Here is an 18965-nt window from a genome sequence, read left to right as displayed (position 1 = left end):
CAGCTAGGAGTTCCCGGAAGTGCCCAGGCAGCCCGTTTCCGGTGCAGGTGGGGAAAATGGCGATGCCTACAGTGTTCTCGACTTCGTCGCGGGTGAGGAGAGAGAACGTTCTAGCGTCCGGGACGGGCGGCAGCGGGGATTACCCTTTGTCTTCCTCTGTGGTCTCTATCTTCGGCAGAGTTCGTCTGCCCGATAGCCCAGGGCAAGGGCAGGCCCAGGGAGAGGCCGATCCTGCAGCTCAGGAAATAAAGGTCGCTTCCATTCTTTGGTGAGCCTGCTGTGTGCCGGTCTGGAAATATCTGCTTAAACGATCATTCATCGTCCAAGACCCAAATCGCTTCTCACCTACGTCCCAGGCGGGATTAGCCCAACTTCTCTGGGCGCCCCTTCTCCCCGTTCTTTAGCTTTTCGTGGTTTCACATAGTATCTTCAGCTTTTTGTTTTGTTTATAATTGACATATAATAATTGTACGTGTTTATGGGAGTACAGTATAATGTTTTAATACATGTGTACATTGTAGAATCAAATCAGCGTAGTTAGCATGTCCATCACCTCAAATCTTTATGATTTATTTGTGATAATAACTTTTCAAGATCTTTTTCTAGCCATCTTGACATGTACAGTACAGTGTTATTAGCTGTAGTCACTCTAATATGTAATAGAACACTGGAACTTATTATTCGTTTTTCCTAGCCTGCTGTTATAAAGTAACTAACTTTGCCTCTATCTTCTCCTACCCCCATCCCTATCTTTATTCTTTTTTTTTTTCCTATAGACCCAGGGACTCGATCTTTATTCTTTTTTGATGTAGGCTTTTACACTATAAACTTCCTTCTTAGTACTGATTTTGTCGCATCTCATAATTTTGTATATGTTGGGTTTTAGTTTGTCTCAGGATGTTTCCTTTTTGTTTTTTGTTGTTTTCCTTTTTTTTTTGAGACGGAGTTTCGTTCTTGTCGCCCAGGCTGGAGTGCAATGGCACGATCTTGGCTCACTGCAACCTCCACCTCCCAGGTTCAAGCGATTCTTCCGCCTCAGCCTCCCAGGTAGCTGGGATTACAGGCATCGCCATCACGCCTGGCTAATTTTTGTATTTTTGTAGAGATGGGGTTTCAGCTTGTTGGCCAGGCTGGTCTCGAACTCCTGACCTCAGGTGATCCGCCCGCCTCGGCCTCCCAAAGTGCTGAGATTACACGCGTGAGCCACCGCGCCCGGCCTGTGGTTTTCCTTCTTTTTTCTTTTTTTTTTGTAGAGACAGGGTCTCACTATGTTGCCCAGGCTGGTCTCAAACTCCTGGCCTCAAGTGATCCTCCCGCCTCAGCTTTCCAAAAAGTGCTGGAATTACTGGTGTGAACCACCATTCCCGGCGTGTCTGAAGATATTTTCTAATTTTCCTTTTGATGTCTTCTTTGACTCATTGATTGTTCAAGAGTGTGTTGTTTAATTTCCACATATTTGTGAGTTTTCCAGCTTTTCTTTTGCCATTGATTTCCAGGTTTTAATAAAATATCTCTTGTACAGCATATAGTTGAATCTTTTTTTAAATTTATTCAGCCATTTCATGTCTTTTGGTTGGGGAGTTTTATTTTATTTCATTTTATTTTATTTTATGTTATTTTTTTGAGACAGAGTTTCGCTTTGTCGCCCAGGTTGGGGTGCAGTGGCATGATCTCGGCTCACTGCAAGCTCCGCCTCCCGGGTTCACGCCACTCTCCTGGTTCAGGAGTAGCTGGGACTACAGGCGCCCGCCACCACGCCTGGCTAATTTCTTGTATTTTTAGTAGAGACGAGGTTTCACCGTGTTAGCCAGGATGGTTTCTATCTCCTGACCTCGTGATCCGCCCGCCTCGGCCTCCCAAAGTGCTGGGATTACAGGCGTGAGCCACTGCGCCCAGCCTGGAGTTTAATCCATTTATACTTAAAGTAAATAGTGGTCGAGGTGGGTGGATCGTGTGAGTCCCGGAGTTTGAGACCAGCCTGGGCAACATGGCAAAACCCCTTCTCTACTAAAAAAAATTAGCCAGGTGTGGTAGTACACACCTGTAGTCCCAGCTACTTGAGAGGCTGAGGTGGGAGTGCATCTGAGAAGTCAAGGCTGCAGTGAGCCGTGATTTTGCGACTGCACTCCAGCCTGGGCATCCTGGGCATTGGAAGTGAGACCTTGTCTCAAAAAATAAATAAAATAAAATAGGGAAGTACAGTCATCCCTTTGTATCCATGGGGTGACTGTTGTAGGATCCGCTGTGGATATCAAATTCTGCAGATGCTCAGTCTCTTATATAAGATGGCATAGTATTTGCATATAATCTATACACATCCTTCCATATGCTTTAAATTATTTCTAGATTACTTATAATACCGAAAACAATGTCAAGGCTATGTAAATACTTGTTGTACTATATCTTAGTTGTTTTGTAATTGTTGTATTATTTGTTATTTCTTTTGAATATTTTTGATCCACAGTTGGTTGAGTGTCCAGTTGGTTGAATTTACAGGTGTGGAACCCACAGATACGGAGGGCCGACTGTGCTTGCTGTTGCCATTTTGTGAACTGTTCTCTGTCTTACAACTTTTTTGCTCCTCTTTTCCACTCTTGTCGTCCTTTATATTTCGTTGACTTTTTTTTTGTAGTGACATACTTTGAGAAACAAATTTCTCATTTCCTTGTGTGTCTTACACAGATATTTCTTTGTGATTACCATGTGGCTTATATAAAACATAACAATCTGTTTTAATAACTTAATTTCCATTGCATACAAGAACTGCTCTTTTATGACCCCCTTGTATGTTATTGATGTTACAAATTACATCTTTTTATATTGTCTCCATTAACAAATTTTTAGTTATTTTTATACCTTTGTCTTCAATTTCTATACCAAAATTAAAAGTGACTTACATACCACAGTTACAGTATTATAGTATTCTGTACTTGTTTCTCTCTATATATACTTTTAAATTTATTTTATTTTATTTTATTATTTTTTTTTGAGACGGAGTCTCGCTCTGTTGCCAGGCTGGAGTGCAGTGGCATGATCTTGGCTCACTGCAACCTCCATCTCCTTGGTTCAAGCGATTATCCTGCCTCAGCCTCCCGGGTAGCTGGGACTACAGGCGCCCACCACCACGCCTGGCTAATGTTTTGTATTTTTAGTAGAGATGGGGTTTCACAGTGTTAGCCAGGATGGTCTCGATCTCCTGACCTCATGATCCGCCCACCTCGGCCTCCCAAAGTGTTGGGATTACAGGCGTGAGCCACCGCACCCGGCCTCCAGTGATAATTTCTTTAACACAACTCATACCAGTGTCACACAATTCCCTGGAAATATGTGACAACCATTATTGTTTCTTTTATGGAATGCTGCCTTGATACTAACAGAAAAAAATGGGTGAAATTTGGCTAAAATAATAAGACATCCCAATTATTAGAACAATTTCCTTGTACTGATGATGATAGTCCTCCCCATCTGCATTCATTTCTGTAGAAATTACTCAATCATGTTATTTTAGTATAGAAAGTAGGAATCCCTGCCTTCAGTCTGCATCAGAATCTCTTAGAGGGTTGTTAAAAATTCATTCGTCAGGGCCCAGTCCTAGAGATTCTCATCCAGAATGTTTATGGTGGGGCTTGGGAATCTGAATTTTCATTGCATGCTGTATTAGTTTACTAGGGCTGCTATAACCTGTGTGGTTTGAAGAACAGAAATTAATTTTCTCATAGTCCTGGAGGCTAGAAGTCCAAGAGCAAGGTGTTGGCAGGTTTGGTTTCTTTCGAGGCCTCACTCCTTGCCTTGCAGATGGCCACCTTTTCACTGTGTCCTCACATTTCTCTGTACATGCACATCCTTGGTGTCTCTTTTGTGACTTTTTAAAGACATAGGATCTTGCTTTGTTGCTCAGGTTGTACTTTGACTCTTGGGTTCAAGCAGTCCTCCCACCTCGGCCTCCCAGGTAGCTGGGACTATAGGGACATGCCGCTGCACCCAGCTTTTTCTGACTTTTGACAGTTTGATTAAAATACATCGCAGTGTGGACTTCTTTGGGTTCATGCTAATTGAGATCTGTTAGGATTGAATCTGGATGTCCACTTCTTTCCCCAACTTTGGGGGTTTTTAGCCATTATGTCTTTTTTTTGAGATGGAGTCTCACTGTATCACTGAGGCTGGAGTGCGATGGCACAGTCTCGGCTCACTGCAACCTCTGCCTCCTGGGTTCAAGCAATTCTCCTTCCTCAGACTCCCCAGTAGCTGGGATTACAGGCACGCACCACCATACTTGGCTACTTTTTGTACTTTTAGTAGAGACGGTTTCGCCATGTTGGCCAGGCTGGTCTTGAACTCCTTACCTGAGGTGATCCGTTCACCTCAGCCTCCCAAAGTGCTGGGATTACAGGTATTAGCCACTGAGCCCAGCCAATTATGTCTTCTAATAAGCTTTCTGCCCCTGTCTTTCTCTTATAGGACTCTCATAATGTGTATATTGATCTCCTTGATGGAGTCCCTAAGGCTTTCTTCACTCTTTCTCATTCCTTTTTTTTTTTTTTTAGAAAAAAACCCTAATTTCAAATGACCGGTCTTTGAGTTTGCTGACTCTTTCTGCTGCTTGATCAGGTCTACTATTGATTTTCTCTAGTGAATTTTTGTATTTATTTTAATTTCTTAAAATTTTTTAATTTTTTTTTTTTTTGAGACGGAGTCTCGCTCTGTCGCCCAGGCTGGAGTGCAGTGGCACGATCTCGACTCACTACAAGCTCCGCCACCTGGGTTCACGTCATTCTTCTGCCTCAGCCTCCCAGGTACCTGGGACTACAGGCGCCCACCACTATGCCCGGCTAATGTTTTGTATTTTTAGTAAAGATGGGGTTTCACCGTGTTAGCCAGGGTGGTCTCGATCTCCTGACCTCGTGATCCACCCGCCTTGGCCTCCCAAAGTGCTGGGATTACAGGCGCGAGCCACCGCGCTGGGCCTAATTTTTTAATTTTTATATATTTTTATTTTTTAGAGACGGGGTCTCACTATGTTGCCCAGGCTGGTTCTCGAACTCCTGAGCTCAAGCGATCCTCCAGCCTCAGCCTCCCAAAGTGCTAGGATTATAGACATGAGCCACCATGCCTGGCCTCCTCTAGTGAATTTTTCAATGCAGTTACTGTATTCTTCAGCTCCAAAATTTTCTTTTGGTTATTTTTTTAATGTTTTCTGTCTTTTTATTGGTATTCTCATTTTGTTCAAGCATCACTTTCCAAAGCTCATTGAACATCTTTATTATGGCTAGTTTTAATTCTTTATAGGTGATTCATGTACTTCTGTTTCTTTAAGGTTAGTTTCTGGAGATTTATTTCGTTCCTTTAATTGGACCATGTTTCCCTCTTTATTCATGTACTTGGTAACTTGTACTGGTGATTTCTACGTTTGAAAAATCGTCTGTCTCTCCCGGTCTTTATACTGGTGATTGGCCTTCACCAGTCAGCATGGATAGAGATTCTGAGGGCCTCTCAATCCTTTCCTGAGGTTGTGTCTTTTCCGGACTTGTGGATGTAAATTCCCAATTAGAGGGATTTGCCGGTTTCCTTTTTCAGGAGCCCGTAATCTCTTGCTCTCTCTAGTGTCTGCCTATGATACTGCAGTTTCTCTGGAGCTGCGCAAGTCTCCCAGCTGTCTTATTCGGTGGCTTCCAGACTTTTAGAGTATGCCATGTCCCATCAGTGCCCCAAGCTGGGCAAGACAGAAACCAGTCCCTCTGGTAGCTTCCCCAAAAGACAGAATGTTACAACTGGATATGGTGGCTCACGCCTGTAATCCCAGGACTTTGGGATGCCAAGGTAGGCGGATCACCTGAGGTCGGGAGTTCGACACCAGCCCGACCAACATGGAGAAACCATGTCTCTACCAAAAATACAAAATTAGATGGGCGTGGTGGGGCATGCCTGTAATCCCAGCTACTCGGGAGGCTGAGGCAGGAGAATTGCTTGATCCTGGGAGGCGGAGGTTGCGGTGAGCCGAGATTGCGCCATTGCACTCTAGCCTGGGCAACAAGAGCGAAACTCCATCTCAAAAAAAAAGAAAAAAGAATATTAGATGCACACTCCACTCCCCCCAACCCTGGGAGAGGCCACCGGGCTGTATTGACCTTTCTCTACGGTTTCAGGGATCCTCTGGATCAGCAGCAAGCCACCCAGGCATTTAGAGTGTGCTAGATCCTTTCAAGTGCTTAGAGACAGAAACCAGTCCCCCAGAGAGCTCCAAAAAGCTAGAATGTTGGATGCACACTGCACCTGTTTCCCTCCCTAGGGAGAAGCTGGGAGGTGGGAGTTTTCTCCTGCTTGTTCTGCACTGAGCCAAGGATGAGTGATGAGGGAGTGAGTGCTTGCCAGTCTAAACTGTCACCTTTGTTCTCTATGGTTCTTTGTTCTCCCTCAACCTGCTGCCCTTTTCTGTCAGCACTTAGATTCAAACAAAACAGAAACCTGATCCCCCCAAAAGTCCGAACATTATACATACTTTTCAGTCTTCTCTTTTTGTCTCAGGTGGAAGCTAGGAGCTGGGGGTTATCTCATGATCATGCTTGGGCAGAGAGGGGAGAGACTATGGCAAATGAGTGCTACAAATTTTTCTCCTGGCTTCGATGCAGCTGGTTTTGTGCTCACCTGGGGAGCAGGAGCCTCTTACTGGTTTCTGGATTTCTCACAGGGAATTGGTTTGTTTGTTGCTGTTGGCTCAGTGTCTCCATCAGGGGAGCAGGATCTGGGGTTTCCTACTCCACCATCTTCACCTCTTGCTGAAGTCACCACCATGACATCATATCTTGATAAGTTACCCACTTCTCTGGATTGGGAGCCTTTGGGGGATTAGGGATCATGCTGTCTCTGTGTGCTCAGGATTTGACACAGGTGAGTGAGTACAGTATAAACCACGCTGTAAGAATTTTAAGGGAGTGCAAAGGAAGGAAAAATTATTTCTGCTGGGATAGTTTCTGGAAAGGCACTGGTTAAGGACACATTTGCAGTTAGGACTGTGTTTTAATTCTAATTGCAGTTACTATTTGGATAATTTTGGGTGAGTTATTGAACCTTCCTGAGCCTCTGTTTCCTTGGCTGTAAAGTGGGGACTATCAGCATAATTTCTTTTCTTTTTTCTGGGGGATAGGGTCTGTTGCCCAAGCTGGAATGCAGTGGTACAATCACAGCTCACTGCAGCTTCGACCTTCCCAGGCTCAGATGATCTTCCCACTTCAGCCTCCTGAGTAGCTGGGACTGCAGGCACCGTGGTGGGACTACCCCACTATGCCTGGCTAATTTTTGTATTTTTGGTAGAGACAGGGTCTCACTATGTTGCCCAGGCTGGTCTCGAACTCCTGAACTCAAGTAATCATGCTCGTGTCGACCTCCCAAAGTGCTGGGATTACAGGTGTGCGCCACCACGCCTGGCCAGCAGCGTAATTTCCTCATGACTAAATGTGATTGAATGCATTCAGCACCTAGTAAGCATTGAGTAAATGATAGTGATGATAGTCGTCATTATTGTAAAGATCTTTGTGGTTTGTTCATTTCAGATGCTTGCTCTGTCAAGGCACAGCCTATTGTCTCCTTTGCTCAGCGTGACATCATTCAGATGCTTCTACAGAGGTGACAGTCCAACAGATTCCCAAAAGGACTTGATTGAAATCCCTTTGCCTCCATGGCAGGAGAGAACTGATGAATCCATAGAAACCAAAAGAGCCCGCCTGCTCTATGAGAGCAGAAAGAGGGGAATGTTGGAAAACTGCATTCTTCTTAGGTATGGGACTAGGAGTCTTTTTTTTTTCAATCGGGCAGCTTCCTGAGCCAGAGTACGTTCAGAGAGACTCCCAGGAATAGGAGTCTTGGTGTCACTTCTCTTTTATTAGACACAGCCTTCTCAACCTCTTTTTCTTTTTTTCTTTCTTGTTTTTAGTCTTTTTGCTAAAGAACATCTGCAGCACATGACAGAGAAGCAGCTGAACCTCTATGACCGCCTGATTAACGAGCCTAGTAATGACTGGGATATTTACTACTGGGCCACAGGTACTGGGCATGATAAGCAGCATAATGTGAAAATAGGACAGTTTAGGCTGATTTGAGTCTAGAATTGTATCCTAGATAATTTTTTTCTTTCTTTTTTTTTTTTTTTTTGAGACTGAGTTTCACTCTTGTTGCCCAGGCTGGAGTGCAATGGCACGATCTCAGCTCACTGCAACCTCTACCTCCCAGGTTCAAGCGATTCTCCTGCCTTAGCCTCCTGAGTACCTGGGATTACCGGCATGTGCCACCACGCCCGGGTAATTTTGTATTTGTAATAGAGGCGGGGTTTCTCTGTGTTGGTTAGGCTGGTCTCGAACTCCTGACCTCAGGTGATCTGCTCGCCTCAGCCTCCCAAAGTACTGCGATCACAGGCATGAGCCACTGTGCCTGGCCTATAAGTTTTTTCTTTTATTCATGAAGTAGACACTCAACCCAAATACTGTTCAAATTTTTGTTAAGTGTACGAAATTTGTTTTATCAGTTAAGGTTCTTTATTTGCAAGACAGAGTGGAAAGTTGTCTGTCTCACTTAAGCAAAAAGGAATTTAGTGGAAGGATATATGAAGCTTACAGTATCAAAGGTTGAAGAAGAACCACTCTGGGAATGCAGTGGAATCAGACAACTAAGTCTGCATAGCCAAAGCTCCTCAATAGTTTCATTCTGGCTGGGCGCGGTGGCTCATGCCTCTAATCTGAGCACTTTGGGAGGCTGAGGCGGATGGATCGCTTGAGGTTAGGAGCTTGAGACCAGCCTGGCCAACACAGTGAAACCTCATCTCTACAGAAAATACAAAAATTAGCTGAGCATGGTGGCGGGCAACTGCAGTCTCAGCTACTTGGGAGGCTGAGGCAAGAGAATCACTTGAGCCTGGGAGACAGAGATTGCAGTGAGCTGAGATTGCACGACTGCACTCCATCCTGGGCAACAGAGTGAGAGTATGTCTCAAAAAAAAAAAAGTTTCATTCAGTCACTGCCTTTATGAGGAATAAATTCTAACTGTGTATAGTTAGGATTAACTTTGGCTACGAGTAAAAAAACATCCAAAACAATAATGGCTTAAACAAGGTAGAACTGTCTTTCTCATGACAGAAGTCCAGAGGAAGGCACACTCCAGAGCTCATAGAGGGGCTTCAAAAAGTCATGGGTCCAGGTCCCCCCTACTTGCTGCTCTTTCATCCTAGCATGTGTTGTCTACTTCTTGATCCAGGACAGCCATATTTCAGCCCGGAAAAAGTGTGTGGAAGTGCATACCCCTCCTTTGTAGATCCCGCTCAGGAAATTATCCAGCATACTTCCGCTTACTTGCCATTGGCCACAGCTTAGTTACTTGGCTACATCTAACCATGAGGAAAAATAATACAGTCTATTCCATCTGCCCAGCTATGTTGGAGATTCTGTTATCAATGAAAATCGGATACTAGGGGACGTGTCATTCATTCTGCCACACTCTGGGACTGCTGTTTTTGTGTCTCCACTCAATATTTGTATCAGAAAGTAGCAGCCATTGTCTATGGGTTCCAGGTATGAAGAGTGATAAGACAGAGTCTGGAGCCTTATACAATCACTGGAAAGCCAACAAAGTCCAAATATTTACTCTGCAACCCTTTACAGAACAAGTTTGCCCTGCCTTAGCATAATGCATTTGAGATGCATATCCTTGTTGTTGCTTGTATCAGTAGTTCATTCTTTTGTGTTGAGTAATACTCCATTGTGTGGATGTACCATGGTCTGTTCATCTGTTGACCAGCTGAGGGACATTAGGATTATTTCCAGCTTTAGGTGATTATGAATGAAGCCACTGTAAACATTTGCTTACAGATTTTGTGAACATAGGTTTTAGTTTTTCTTGAGTGAATACTCAGGAGAAGGATTTGCTGGGTCATATGGTAAGGGTATATGTTTAACTTTACAATAAGGCCAGGTGTGGTAGCTCATGCCTGTAATTTCAGCATGAGATCACATGCTCCTCCTTTGGGAAGCCAAGGCAGGTGGATCACTTGAGGCCAGGAGTTTGAGACCAGCCTGGCCAGCATGACAATACCCCGTCTCTACAAAAAATGCAAAAGTTAGCCGCGTGTGGTGGTGCGTCCAGCTACTCTGGAGGCTGAGGCAGGAGAATCGCTTGAATCCAGGAGGCAGAGGTTGCAGTGAGCCGAGATCACGCCACTGCGCTCCAGCCTGGGCGACAGAGTGAGACTCTCTCAAAAAAAATAAATAGGGCTGGGCGCGGTGAGTCAACGCCTGTAATCCCAGCACTTTGGGAGGTCGAGGCGGGTGGATCACCTGAGGTCAGGAAACCGAGACCTTCTTGGCTAACATGGTGAAACCCCGTTTCTACTAAAACGACAAAAAGTTAGCTGGGTGTGGTGGCGGGTTCCTGTAAGGAGAATCGCTTGAACCTGGGAGGTGGAGGTTGCAGTGAGCCAAGATCGGGCCACTGCACTCCAGCCTGGGTGACAGAATGAGACTCTGTCTCAAAAATAAATAAATAAAACTTTTAGTACGTTTTTTCTGTAATAGGTAAATATAGATAGTAAGCTTTTTCTGTAACAGGTAACTATAGATAGTAAATACAGATAGTGAATATGTTAGGCTTTGCAGGCCATACAGCTTCTCATAACTACTGACCTCAACCTTTGTAGCATGAAAGCAGCCACAGATAGCAGATAAACAAATGCATATGATTGTGTTTCAATAAAACCTTATTTGTGGACACTGAAATTTGAATTTCATACTGTTTTCACCAGTTATGAAATATACATTTGATTTTTTTTCCCCAACCATTAAAAAATCATTCTTGGCTGGATGCAGTGGCTCACACCTGTAATTCCAGTGCTTTGGGAGGCTGAGGCAAAGGATCTCTTGAGGCCAGGAGTTTGGGGCCAGCCTGGGCAACATAGACCCCCTATCTCCAAAAATAAAAATAAATTAACTGGGCTTAGTGGTGCACACTGTATTCCCAGCTACTTGGGAGGATCACTTGAGCCCAGGAGTTCAGAGACTGCAATGACCCATGATCACGCCACTGCATTTCAGCCTGGGCAAGAGTGAGACCCAATCTCTAAAAATCATTCTTAGCTCACAGGGCATAGTTTGCCAGCTTCTGTGCTAAGCAAAAGAGGTCAGACTCGACCAGGTGCGGTGGCTCACGCCTGTAATCCCAGCACTTTGGTAGGCTGAGGTGGGCGGATCACGAGGTTAGGAGATCGAGACCATCTTGGCCAACATGGTGAAATCCCGTCTCTACTAAAAATACTGGGTGTGGTGGTGGGCTGTAATCTCAGCTACTCGGGAGGCTGGGGCAGGAGAATCTCGTAAACCAGGGAGTCGGAGGTTGCAGTAAGCCGAGATCATGCCACTATACTCCAGCCTGGGCGACAGAGCGAAACTCCATCTCAAAAAAAAAAAAAAAAAAAAAAGATCAGACTCAACTAGTACATACTCAGTATATAATTGGACTCAAAGAATGTGATTCTGTTTACATGATAATCTGAAAAACGCAAAACTTACAGGGATAAATCAGTGATTGCCAGGGTGTTGGACGTGAAGGGAGGGGTTGGTGTTCCACATCTTTACCCACACTTTGTATTATCAGGGTTTTGTTTTTGTTTTTAGCCATTCCAAGAAATATATATTGGTATATCACTATCGTTTTAATTGGCATGTCCCTAATGACTAATAATATTGAGGATCTTTTCAAGGGCTTATCAGCCCTTTATGTATATTTGGTGACATGTCTCTTCAAATTCCGCCTCCCACCCCCGCCTCCTTTTTTTTTTTTTTTTTTGAGGCAGGATCTCACTCTGTCACCCAGGCTGGAGTTCAGTGGTGCAGTCATGGCTCAGTGCAGGCTCCACCTCCTGGGCTCAAGCGATCCTCCCACCTCAGCCTCCAGAATATCTGGGACTACAGGCCAGTGGCACCACGCCCAGCTAATTTTTGTTGTTGTTGCATTTTTTGTGGAGATGAGGTTTTGCCATGTTGCCCAGACTGGTCTCAAACTCCTGAGCTCAAGCGATCCACCTGCCTCGGCCTCCCAAAGTGCTGGGATTACAGGTGTGAGCCACCATGCCTGGCCAGATTTTCCATTTTGGAAGATACTTTCACTGGATATAGAATTCGAGGGTCACAATGTTTTTTCTTCTGTTAAATAGACACACTTCTACTGCCAGCTCTTAGTGTACAAGATTGGGTAGTCAAGGAGTTCCACTGGGTTTGGGCTTTGGTTTTGCTCTGGTTACCTTCAGTGCGTCACCAGCTTCATATTCCCTCGTGTTACCATGTGCTGTTTTCTCATTTCCATAGTTTGTGACAAGGTCTGCTGTATCTTTGTTCCTTTGTATGTGTCTTCTCTTTCTGAATCTTTTCAATATTTTGTCTTTGGTTTCTAGCTATTTCAATATTATATATGTAAGTATTTATTTGATATTTATGTATGTAGGCATTTGATATTTATCGTGCTTTTGGGTTCTCTGGGCATTTTGGATCTGTGTTTTCATATCTTTTATTATTGTTGAAAAATTCTCAGCTATTATCCCTTCAGATATTTCTTCTGCTTTGTTTTCTCCCTCTTTTCCTTCTAGGATTCTAGTTATACTTAGTTAAATGGTTTAATATTGTCCAACAGCTTTTGTGGGGGTTTTGTTTTTTGTTTTTTTGAGACAGTCTTGCTGTGCCACCCAGGCTGGAGAGCAGTGGCGCGATCTTGGCTCACTACAACCTCTGCCTCCTGGGTCCAAGCGATTCTCGTGCCTCAGCCTCCGAGCAACTGGGACCACAGCCACGTGCCGCCATGCCTGGCTAATTTTTTTGTATTTTTAGTAGAGACAGGTTTCACCATGTTGGCCAGGCTGGGCTTGAACTCCTGGCCTCAAGTGATCCATCTGCCTCAGCCCCTTAAAGTGTTGAGATTACAGGTGTGAGCCACTGTGCTCAGTCTGTCCAACAGCTTTTGGGTTCTCTGTTTTGTGTTTTTTTATTTTTTTCTCTTTGTGTATCAGTTTGGGTGATTTGTATTAGATAATATCTATTGACCTATCTTCCACTAATTCTTTCCTTGATGATGTGAAATCTCATGATGAGCCTGTTGAAATCATTCTGCATATCTGCTACTGTATTTATTTTTAGCATTTCCATTTGACTTTTGGAGTTTCCAACTCTCTGCTAGAATTTCTCATCTGTTCATACGTTTTGTCTGCTTTTTCCACTGGCGCCTTTAATATTAGTCATAGTCATTTTAAATTCCCTGTCTGATAGTTCTAACATCTGGGTCATCCCTCAGTCTGCTTCTGTTGATTTCTTTGTCCCTTGACAGTGTGTTTTTTTTCTTCTTTTGTGTATATGTCTCTCGTAATTTTCTCATAATTGTATTTATGCTTACAATCGGGGATGCTTCTACTTTACTGTTAGTGTGGGGATCAAGTCAGTGAGTTGGGAGGTAAGCTCAGCTTGGGTTGTTTTTGCTTTGGTTACCTTCATTGCATTACTAGTGTCTAGTGTTAACGTGTGCTTAGGGTGGAAGCTGGCTCTGTCGCCCAGGCTGAAGTGCAGTGGCACCATCTTGGCTCACTGCAACCTCTACCTCCCAGGTTCAAGCGATTCTCCTGCCTCAGCCTCCCGAGTAGCTGGGACTACAAGCACATGCCACCACAACTGGCTAATTTTTTTTTTTTTTGGAGACAGAGTCTCGCTCTGTCGCCCAGACTGGAGGCAGTGGCGCGATATCGGCTCACTGCAAGCTCCGCCTCCTGGGTTCACGCCATTCTCCTGCCTCAGCCTCCCGAGTAGCTGGGACTACAGGCGCCCGCCACCACACCTAGCTAATTTTTTGTATTTTTAGTAGAGACGGGGTTTCACCGTGTTAGCCGGGATGGTCTCGATCTCCTGACCTCGTGATCTGCCCACCTCGGCCTCCCAAAGTGCTGGGATTACAGGCGTGAGCCACTGTGCCCGTCTAAATTTTTGGTATTTTAGTAGAGATGGGGTTTCACCATGTTAGCCAGGGTGGTCTCGATCTCCTGACCTCGTGATCCACCCTCCTGGGCCTCCCAAAGTGCTGGGATTACAGGCATGAGCCACCACGCCCGGCCTCCAGAGGGTTTCTTAAGAGAAACCCTATTCTACCTTCAGCTGTCAGCCTTCCCTGTATTTCTATGTCTCAGAGGGAATCTCTGTCTATGTTCTTGCCTTTCCCAAGTGCAGCAGCCTTCCTGTTGCTTTCCACTTGGTGCTTGGTTTGTTCAGGGGAGGAGAGGTTGGGATGGCACTCTGTGTTATCCTGGTCTAGCCTTAGTCCCAGGTAGCCCCTGTGGTCCTGGGTCTTGGAGCTGGGATTTCTCAGTTATAGTGCCTCTCCCATAGAGGTAGAGGAAAAGAGTCCAGGCTGGACTTTATGCTTTTTTTATTTTATTTTTTTTCCTGAGATAGGGTCTCGTTCTGTTGCCAAAGCTGGAGTGCAGTGGTGCAGTCTTAGCTCACTGCAGCTTCGAGCTCGGCTCAAGCAATCCTCCTGCTTCAGCCTCCCAAGTAGGTAGGATTAGAGGTGCATGCCACCACACCCAGCTATTTTTGTTTGTTTTTTTGTAGAAGTGGGGTCTCACTATGTTGCTCAAGCTGGCCTCAAACTCTGGGCCTCAAGCAGTTCTGCCTTGGGCTCCCAAGGCACTGGGATATGCATTTTTTTGGACAGATTGGCTGTTTCCCTCCTCCTGGCCTTCATCACTGAGAAAGGTTCTTTCTAGCCTCCTGCTTTCTACCCAGTCTTTGTCAGGAGCACACCTTTGTGAGAAGAACTTGTGAGTGGGTGCATATTCCATTTGTGTCTGTGGTTTTATTTTTATTTTTATTTATTTATTTTTTTGAGACAGTTTCACTCTTGTAGCCCAGGTTAGAGTGCAGTGGCACAATCTTGGCTTACCACAACCTCTGCCTCCCAGGTTCAAGCAATTCTCCTGCCTCAGTCTCCCGAGTAGCTGGGATTACAGGTGCCGACCACCACACCCGGCTAATTTTTTGTATTTTTAGTAGAGACGGGGTTTCACCATGTTGGCCAGGCTGGTCTGGAACTCCTGACCTCAGGTGATCCACCTGCCTCGGCCTCCCAAAGTGCTGGGATTACAGGTGTGAGCCACTGTGCCCAGCCTGTGTCTGTGGTTTTATACACTCATGCTAGCCCACACTTGGCTTTTAACAATTCATTGCAAATTTTAGTGGCACAGGCCTGCAGTCCCGGCTGCCCTGGAGGCTGAGGCAGCAGGATCGCTGGAACCCAGAAGTTCTGGGCTGCAGTGCTGTGTACCAATCAAGTGTCTGCTGTAAGGTTGGCATCAATATGTTGACCTCTCGGAAGCAGGGGACCACCCGATTCCCTAAGGAGGGGTGAACCAGCCCACGTTGGAAATGGAACAGGTCAAAATTCCTGTGCTGATCAGTAGTGGAATTGCACCTCTGACTAGCCACTGCAGTCTACCCTGGGCAACATAAGACTGGCCCTGTCTGTATTAATCTAAAAAAAATTTTTTTGGCTGGGCGCGGTGGCTCACGCCTGTGATCCCAGCACTTTGGGAGGCGGAGGCGGGCAGATCATGAGGTCAGGAGATCAAGACCAGCCTGGGTAACACAGTGAAACCCCGTCTCTACTGAAAAAAAAAAAATAGAAAAAATCAGCCGGGCGTGGTGGTGGGTGCCTGTGGTCCCAGCTATTCAGGAGGCTGAGGCAGGAGAATGGCGTGAGCCCAGAAGGCGGAGCTTGCAGTGAGCCCAGATCGCACCACTGCACTCCAGCCTGGGCGACAGAGTGAGACTCGTCTCAAAAAAAAAAAAAAAAAAAAATTTTTAGCTGAATTCCTTTTACCCATTTGTATGATGTCCAGTGTCTCTTCTTCCTGTGCCTGCCACAGGTGAGCAAGTGCACGGCTCTCGTTTCTCCTTTGAAGGGCCTCTTTTTCCTTAGGTTTTGTCTGTTGGGTTGCCCTGTGACCTCAGTTCTCTGATATCTTTGAGAAAAGTCATGATATTTGTAATTTATCTGGCTTTTTTTTGTCGTTACAGTGAGTGCGATATTCTTTCCAACTTTCTATTTTCTTGGGGGAATCCAAAACCTCTTTGGTCTTATGTTGATTGTCACATGAAAACAGAGCCCTCACTAGATGGCAGGCCCTGTGCTGAATAAGGGAGAATCTGACTTGGTTTTGAGGAATTCTCTCCCCTGGCGTCGTACCTAGTGTTGGTGGAAGGGTAATTCTGGAGCACATTGCCTCGGCTTTGGCAGTGGGAGGCTTTGCTTGTAACTGGCATCTTAAATAAGTATCCCGAGGGGGTCGAGAAAGGTCAGAGGGAGCAGCGCACTGCCAGACCCACTGCCGTAGACTGAGGCTGGCCTTCTCATTCTTCTGACTCAGTGCCTTTGTTGCCCGTTCACTGAAATCTGGTTCTTTAGGCTCATGACAGTTCTGTGTGCCTCTAATATCCTTCCAATAAATTCGTTTTTGCTTAAGTTTACTAGAGTTATTAGTTTCTGTCTCTTAAAACTGAGGACCTCCAACTGATAGACAAAGGAGAGAGAGAGGTTTTGTTTCAAGAAATGTATACATTGCAAGGGAAAACACAATGTCTGGGGAACAATGGAATTGCCAAATGCAAAGCAAAATAGTACAGCCAAGATTGTGCGGGCCAGGGGTCAGCAAACTTGTTCATAGAGGACCAGATAGTAAATATTTTACTTGTAGTCATATGGTCTCTGTTGCAAGTACCCAATTCTGCTGTCGTAACACAAAAGCAGCATGGGTAATATGTAAACCATTGGGAGCAGCTGTTCCAGTAAAACGACTTGCAAATATAGGCTCACACAGTTTGCCACCCCCTGGTATAGGCTAACATCGTGTATATTTAGAAGAAGGATGGAGACAGTCTATATATCCATCTGTGGTTCTTGGCCGATGTTCCGAGTTTTAAGATTCTCATACCTGAGCATTGACTGACTATGGCATAATTCTTTCTGTCCACTCTTCTCTTGCAGAAGCTAAACCAGCCCCCGAAGTATTTGAAAATGAAGTCATGGCCCTGCTGAGAGACTTTGCTAAAAACAAAAACAAAGAGCAGAGACTGCGTGCCCCAGATCTTGAGTACCTCTTTGAAAAGCCACGTTGAGCTGTGCTCCACGGCCTGGCATGGGGGTTCAGTCTGCGGATGGTAACTACTTATGATGGACGTTAGCCTTGCTTCCGGCTTCTCCTTAGATGCCCAGCTGCCCCACCCCAGACCACTGGTCCTGCCTCAAGTGATGGACATAACCCTCTCCCAGGACATACATGTAAATACACAATGTGACTCATTCTCATACTTTTTTGTTCAGCTCTGAGCCTCAAAAGTGATTTGTCAGCAACGCTGGCATGAAGGCCTTGCCTGGCTGCTATCTCTAGAGGCAAGTCTGCCACGAGAGGGCACTGCAGGCGAGGCAGTTGTGCTTGCTCATTGCCTCAGCCCAAGTGTACTCAAAGAAAAGAGGCAGCCAGCTGTGCGTGCTGTACGGAAAGCCTCCCGCCCTCCCTGCAGCTCCCCGCCCTCAGTGGCCCAGGGCTTTGTTGAAGTGGAACTCCCCACTTCCAACCTGGTATGGCTCCTTCTGCGAAGGGAAGCTGATCCCAGCCTCCTGAGCTGAATCCTTCAAAGGCACAGCAGGCAGAATGAGGGCCACAGGCAGGAGTGACGTAGGCACACTGCTTAAGAGTCAACATCTTCATCATTGGGCTTTCTTTAAAACGTGCACTTTGTAAGTTGAAAGAGAATTATTAAAGCATACTGAAAAAAGGAAATTTACAATTTCCCAGCCCTCAAAATTAATTTTAATTTTGTCTGTTTTCATATAACCATAGTCATATGTTTATAGAGTTTTACAAGTTCACAATTACAGGTTTTATTTCATGTAGCACTATAGAAAACTTTCCCCCTCATTCCTACAGTCTTCACAATTAGTTGACTAAATAATAATACATAAGAAATAATATATTAGAATGAATTAGTTACAAGTGTTTTTAAAAGCTCTAGGGCTGTGTGACTTCTGTGTTGCTAGTGGTGCCCTCCCTGGAGGGGTTTTGCCCTCAGAGCTGTAATCTAGGCAGAAGAATCAGTCACCCAAACTGGACCAGGTGCATCTAAAGGTATTGACCAGAAGAAGGTCGGCCAGATTTGATGAGCAGGTGGTTGGTGATTATAGGAGCCGCACACGGGGACTACACACGTACATGTTTCCAGCATTGTTGAGCTCCAGGGTTCCTACAGAGCCACGTCATGGTTCCTGCCTGCTCTTCAGTATCCCTGGTGGCTCAGGAGGGAAGGGAAGAGGTCTAGCCTTTACATAATCACAGTAAAGCCTCACAGCACTCTAGACTAGTGGTGTTATCCGTATTTTATACGTAAGAAAGTGGGCTCAGAGAGAGGAAGTAATTTGTCCAAGGTCAGGTAGTTATTGAGTCGAAAAAGCAGAATTTAGTATGGCTCAGTCTGCCTCCAAAGCTCTTGAACTTTCTACTAGAACACACTGCCTTACTGCTGGAAATTTAATAGAAGTCTGTTTGGAAAAGCTGTGGCAAATAAACATGACAGTTCTGAGACATGACCTCTGTGTTACATGGTGGGTAGGAATCTGACAGGTGCTTCGCCAAGTGAGTAGATCTGAACTTGGTCACCCAGTGAAGCTTCTGTGAGGAAGCAGCGCAGTGCACTGGTTACACATTTAAATCCTGGCTCTGCTGCTTACCTGCTGGATACATGAATTGACCTGAGCCTCAGTTGCCTCATCTATAAAACGGGGATGATAATGCTTCCTGTCTCAGCCAGTTGATGAGATGAAACACACAAAGCTCTTACATGGTAACTTGCACAGTATGTACTCTGTAGATGTGAATGTCAGCATTTAGTCATAGCCTCAATCT

General features: G+C 45.2%; 1 protein-coding gene across 1 annotated transcript; it reads left to right on the top strand.

Annotated features, from left to right (window-relative positions):
• Nucleotides 1-40: 40 nt before the first annotated feature.
• On the top strand, nucleotides 41-18640 carry SDHAF2 (succinate dehydrogenase complex assembly factor 2; the record flags this gene model as incomplete). The annotated part of the gene is given in 4 exon segments (NM_001133410.1): nucleotides 41-92; nucleotides 7548-7771; nucleotides 7928-8037; nucleotides 17051-18640. Coding segments are annotated over 4 exon segments (501 nt in total). The 3' UTR covers nucleotides 17182-18640.
• Between the last annotated feature and the right edge of the window lie 325 nt (nucleotides 18641-18965).

Source organism: Pongo abelii, chromosome 9 (assembly GCF_028885655.2).
Source record: "Pongo abelii isolate AG06213 chromosome 9, NHGRI_mPonAbe1-v2.0_pri, whole genome shotgun sequence".
NCBI classification, from domain to species: domain Eukaryota; kingdom Metazoa; phylum Chordata; class Mammalia; order Primates; family Hominidae; genus Pongo; species Pongo abelii.
The sequence above is the reverse complement of the archived record's forward strand: the minus strand, read 5'-3'. Positions and strand labels throughout refer to the sequence as shown.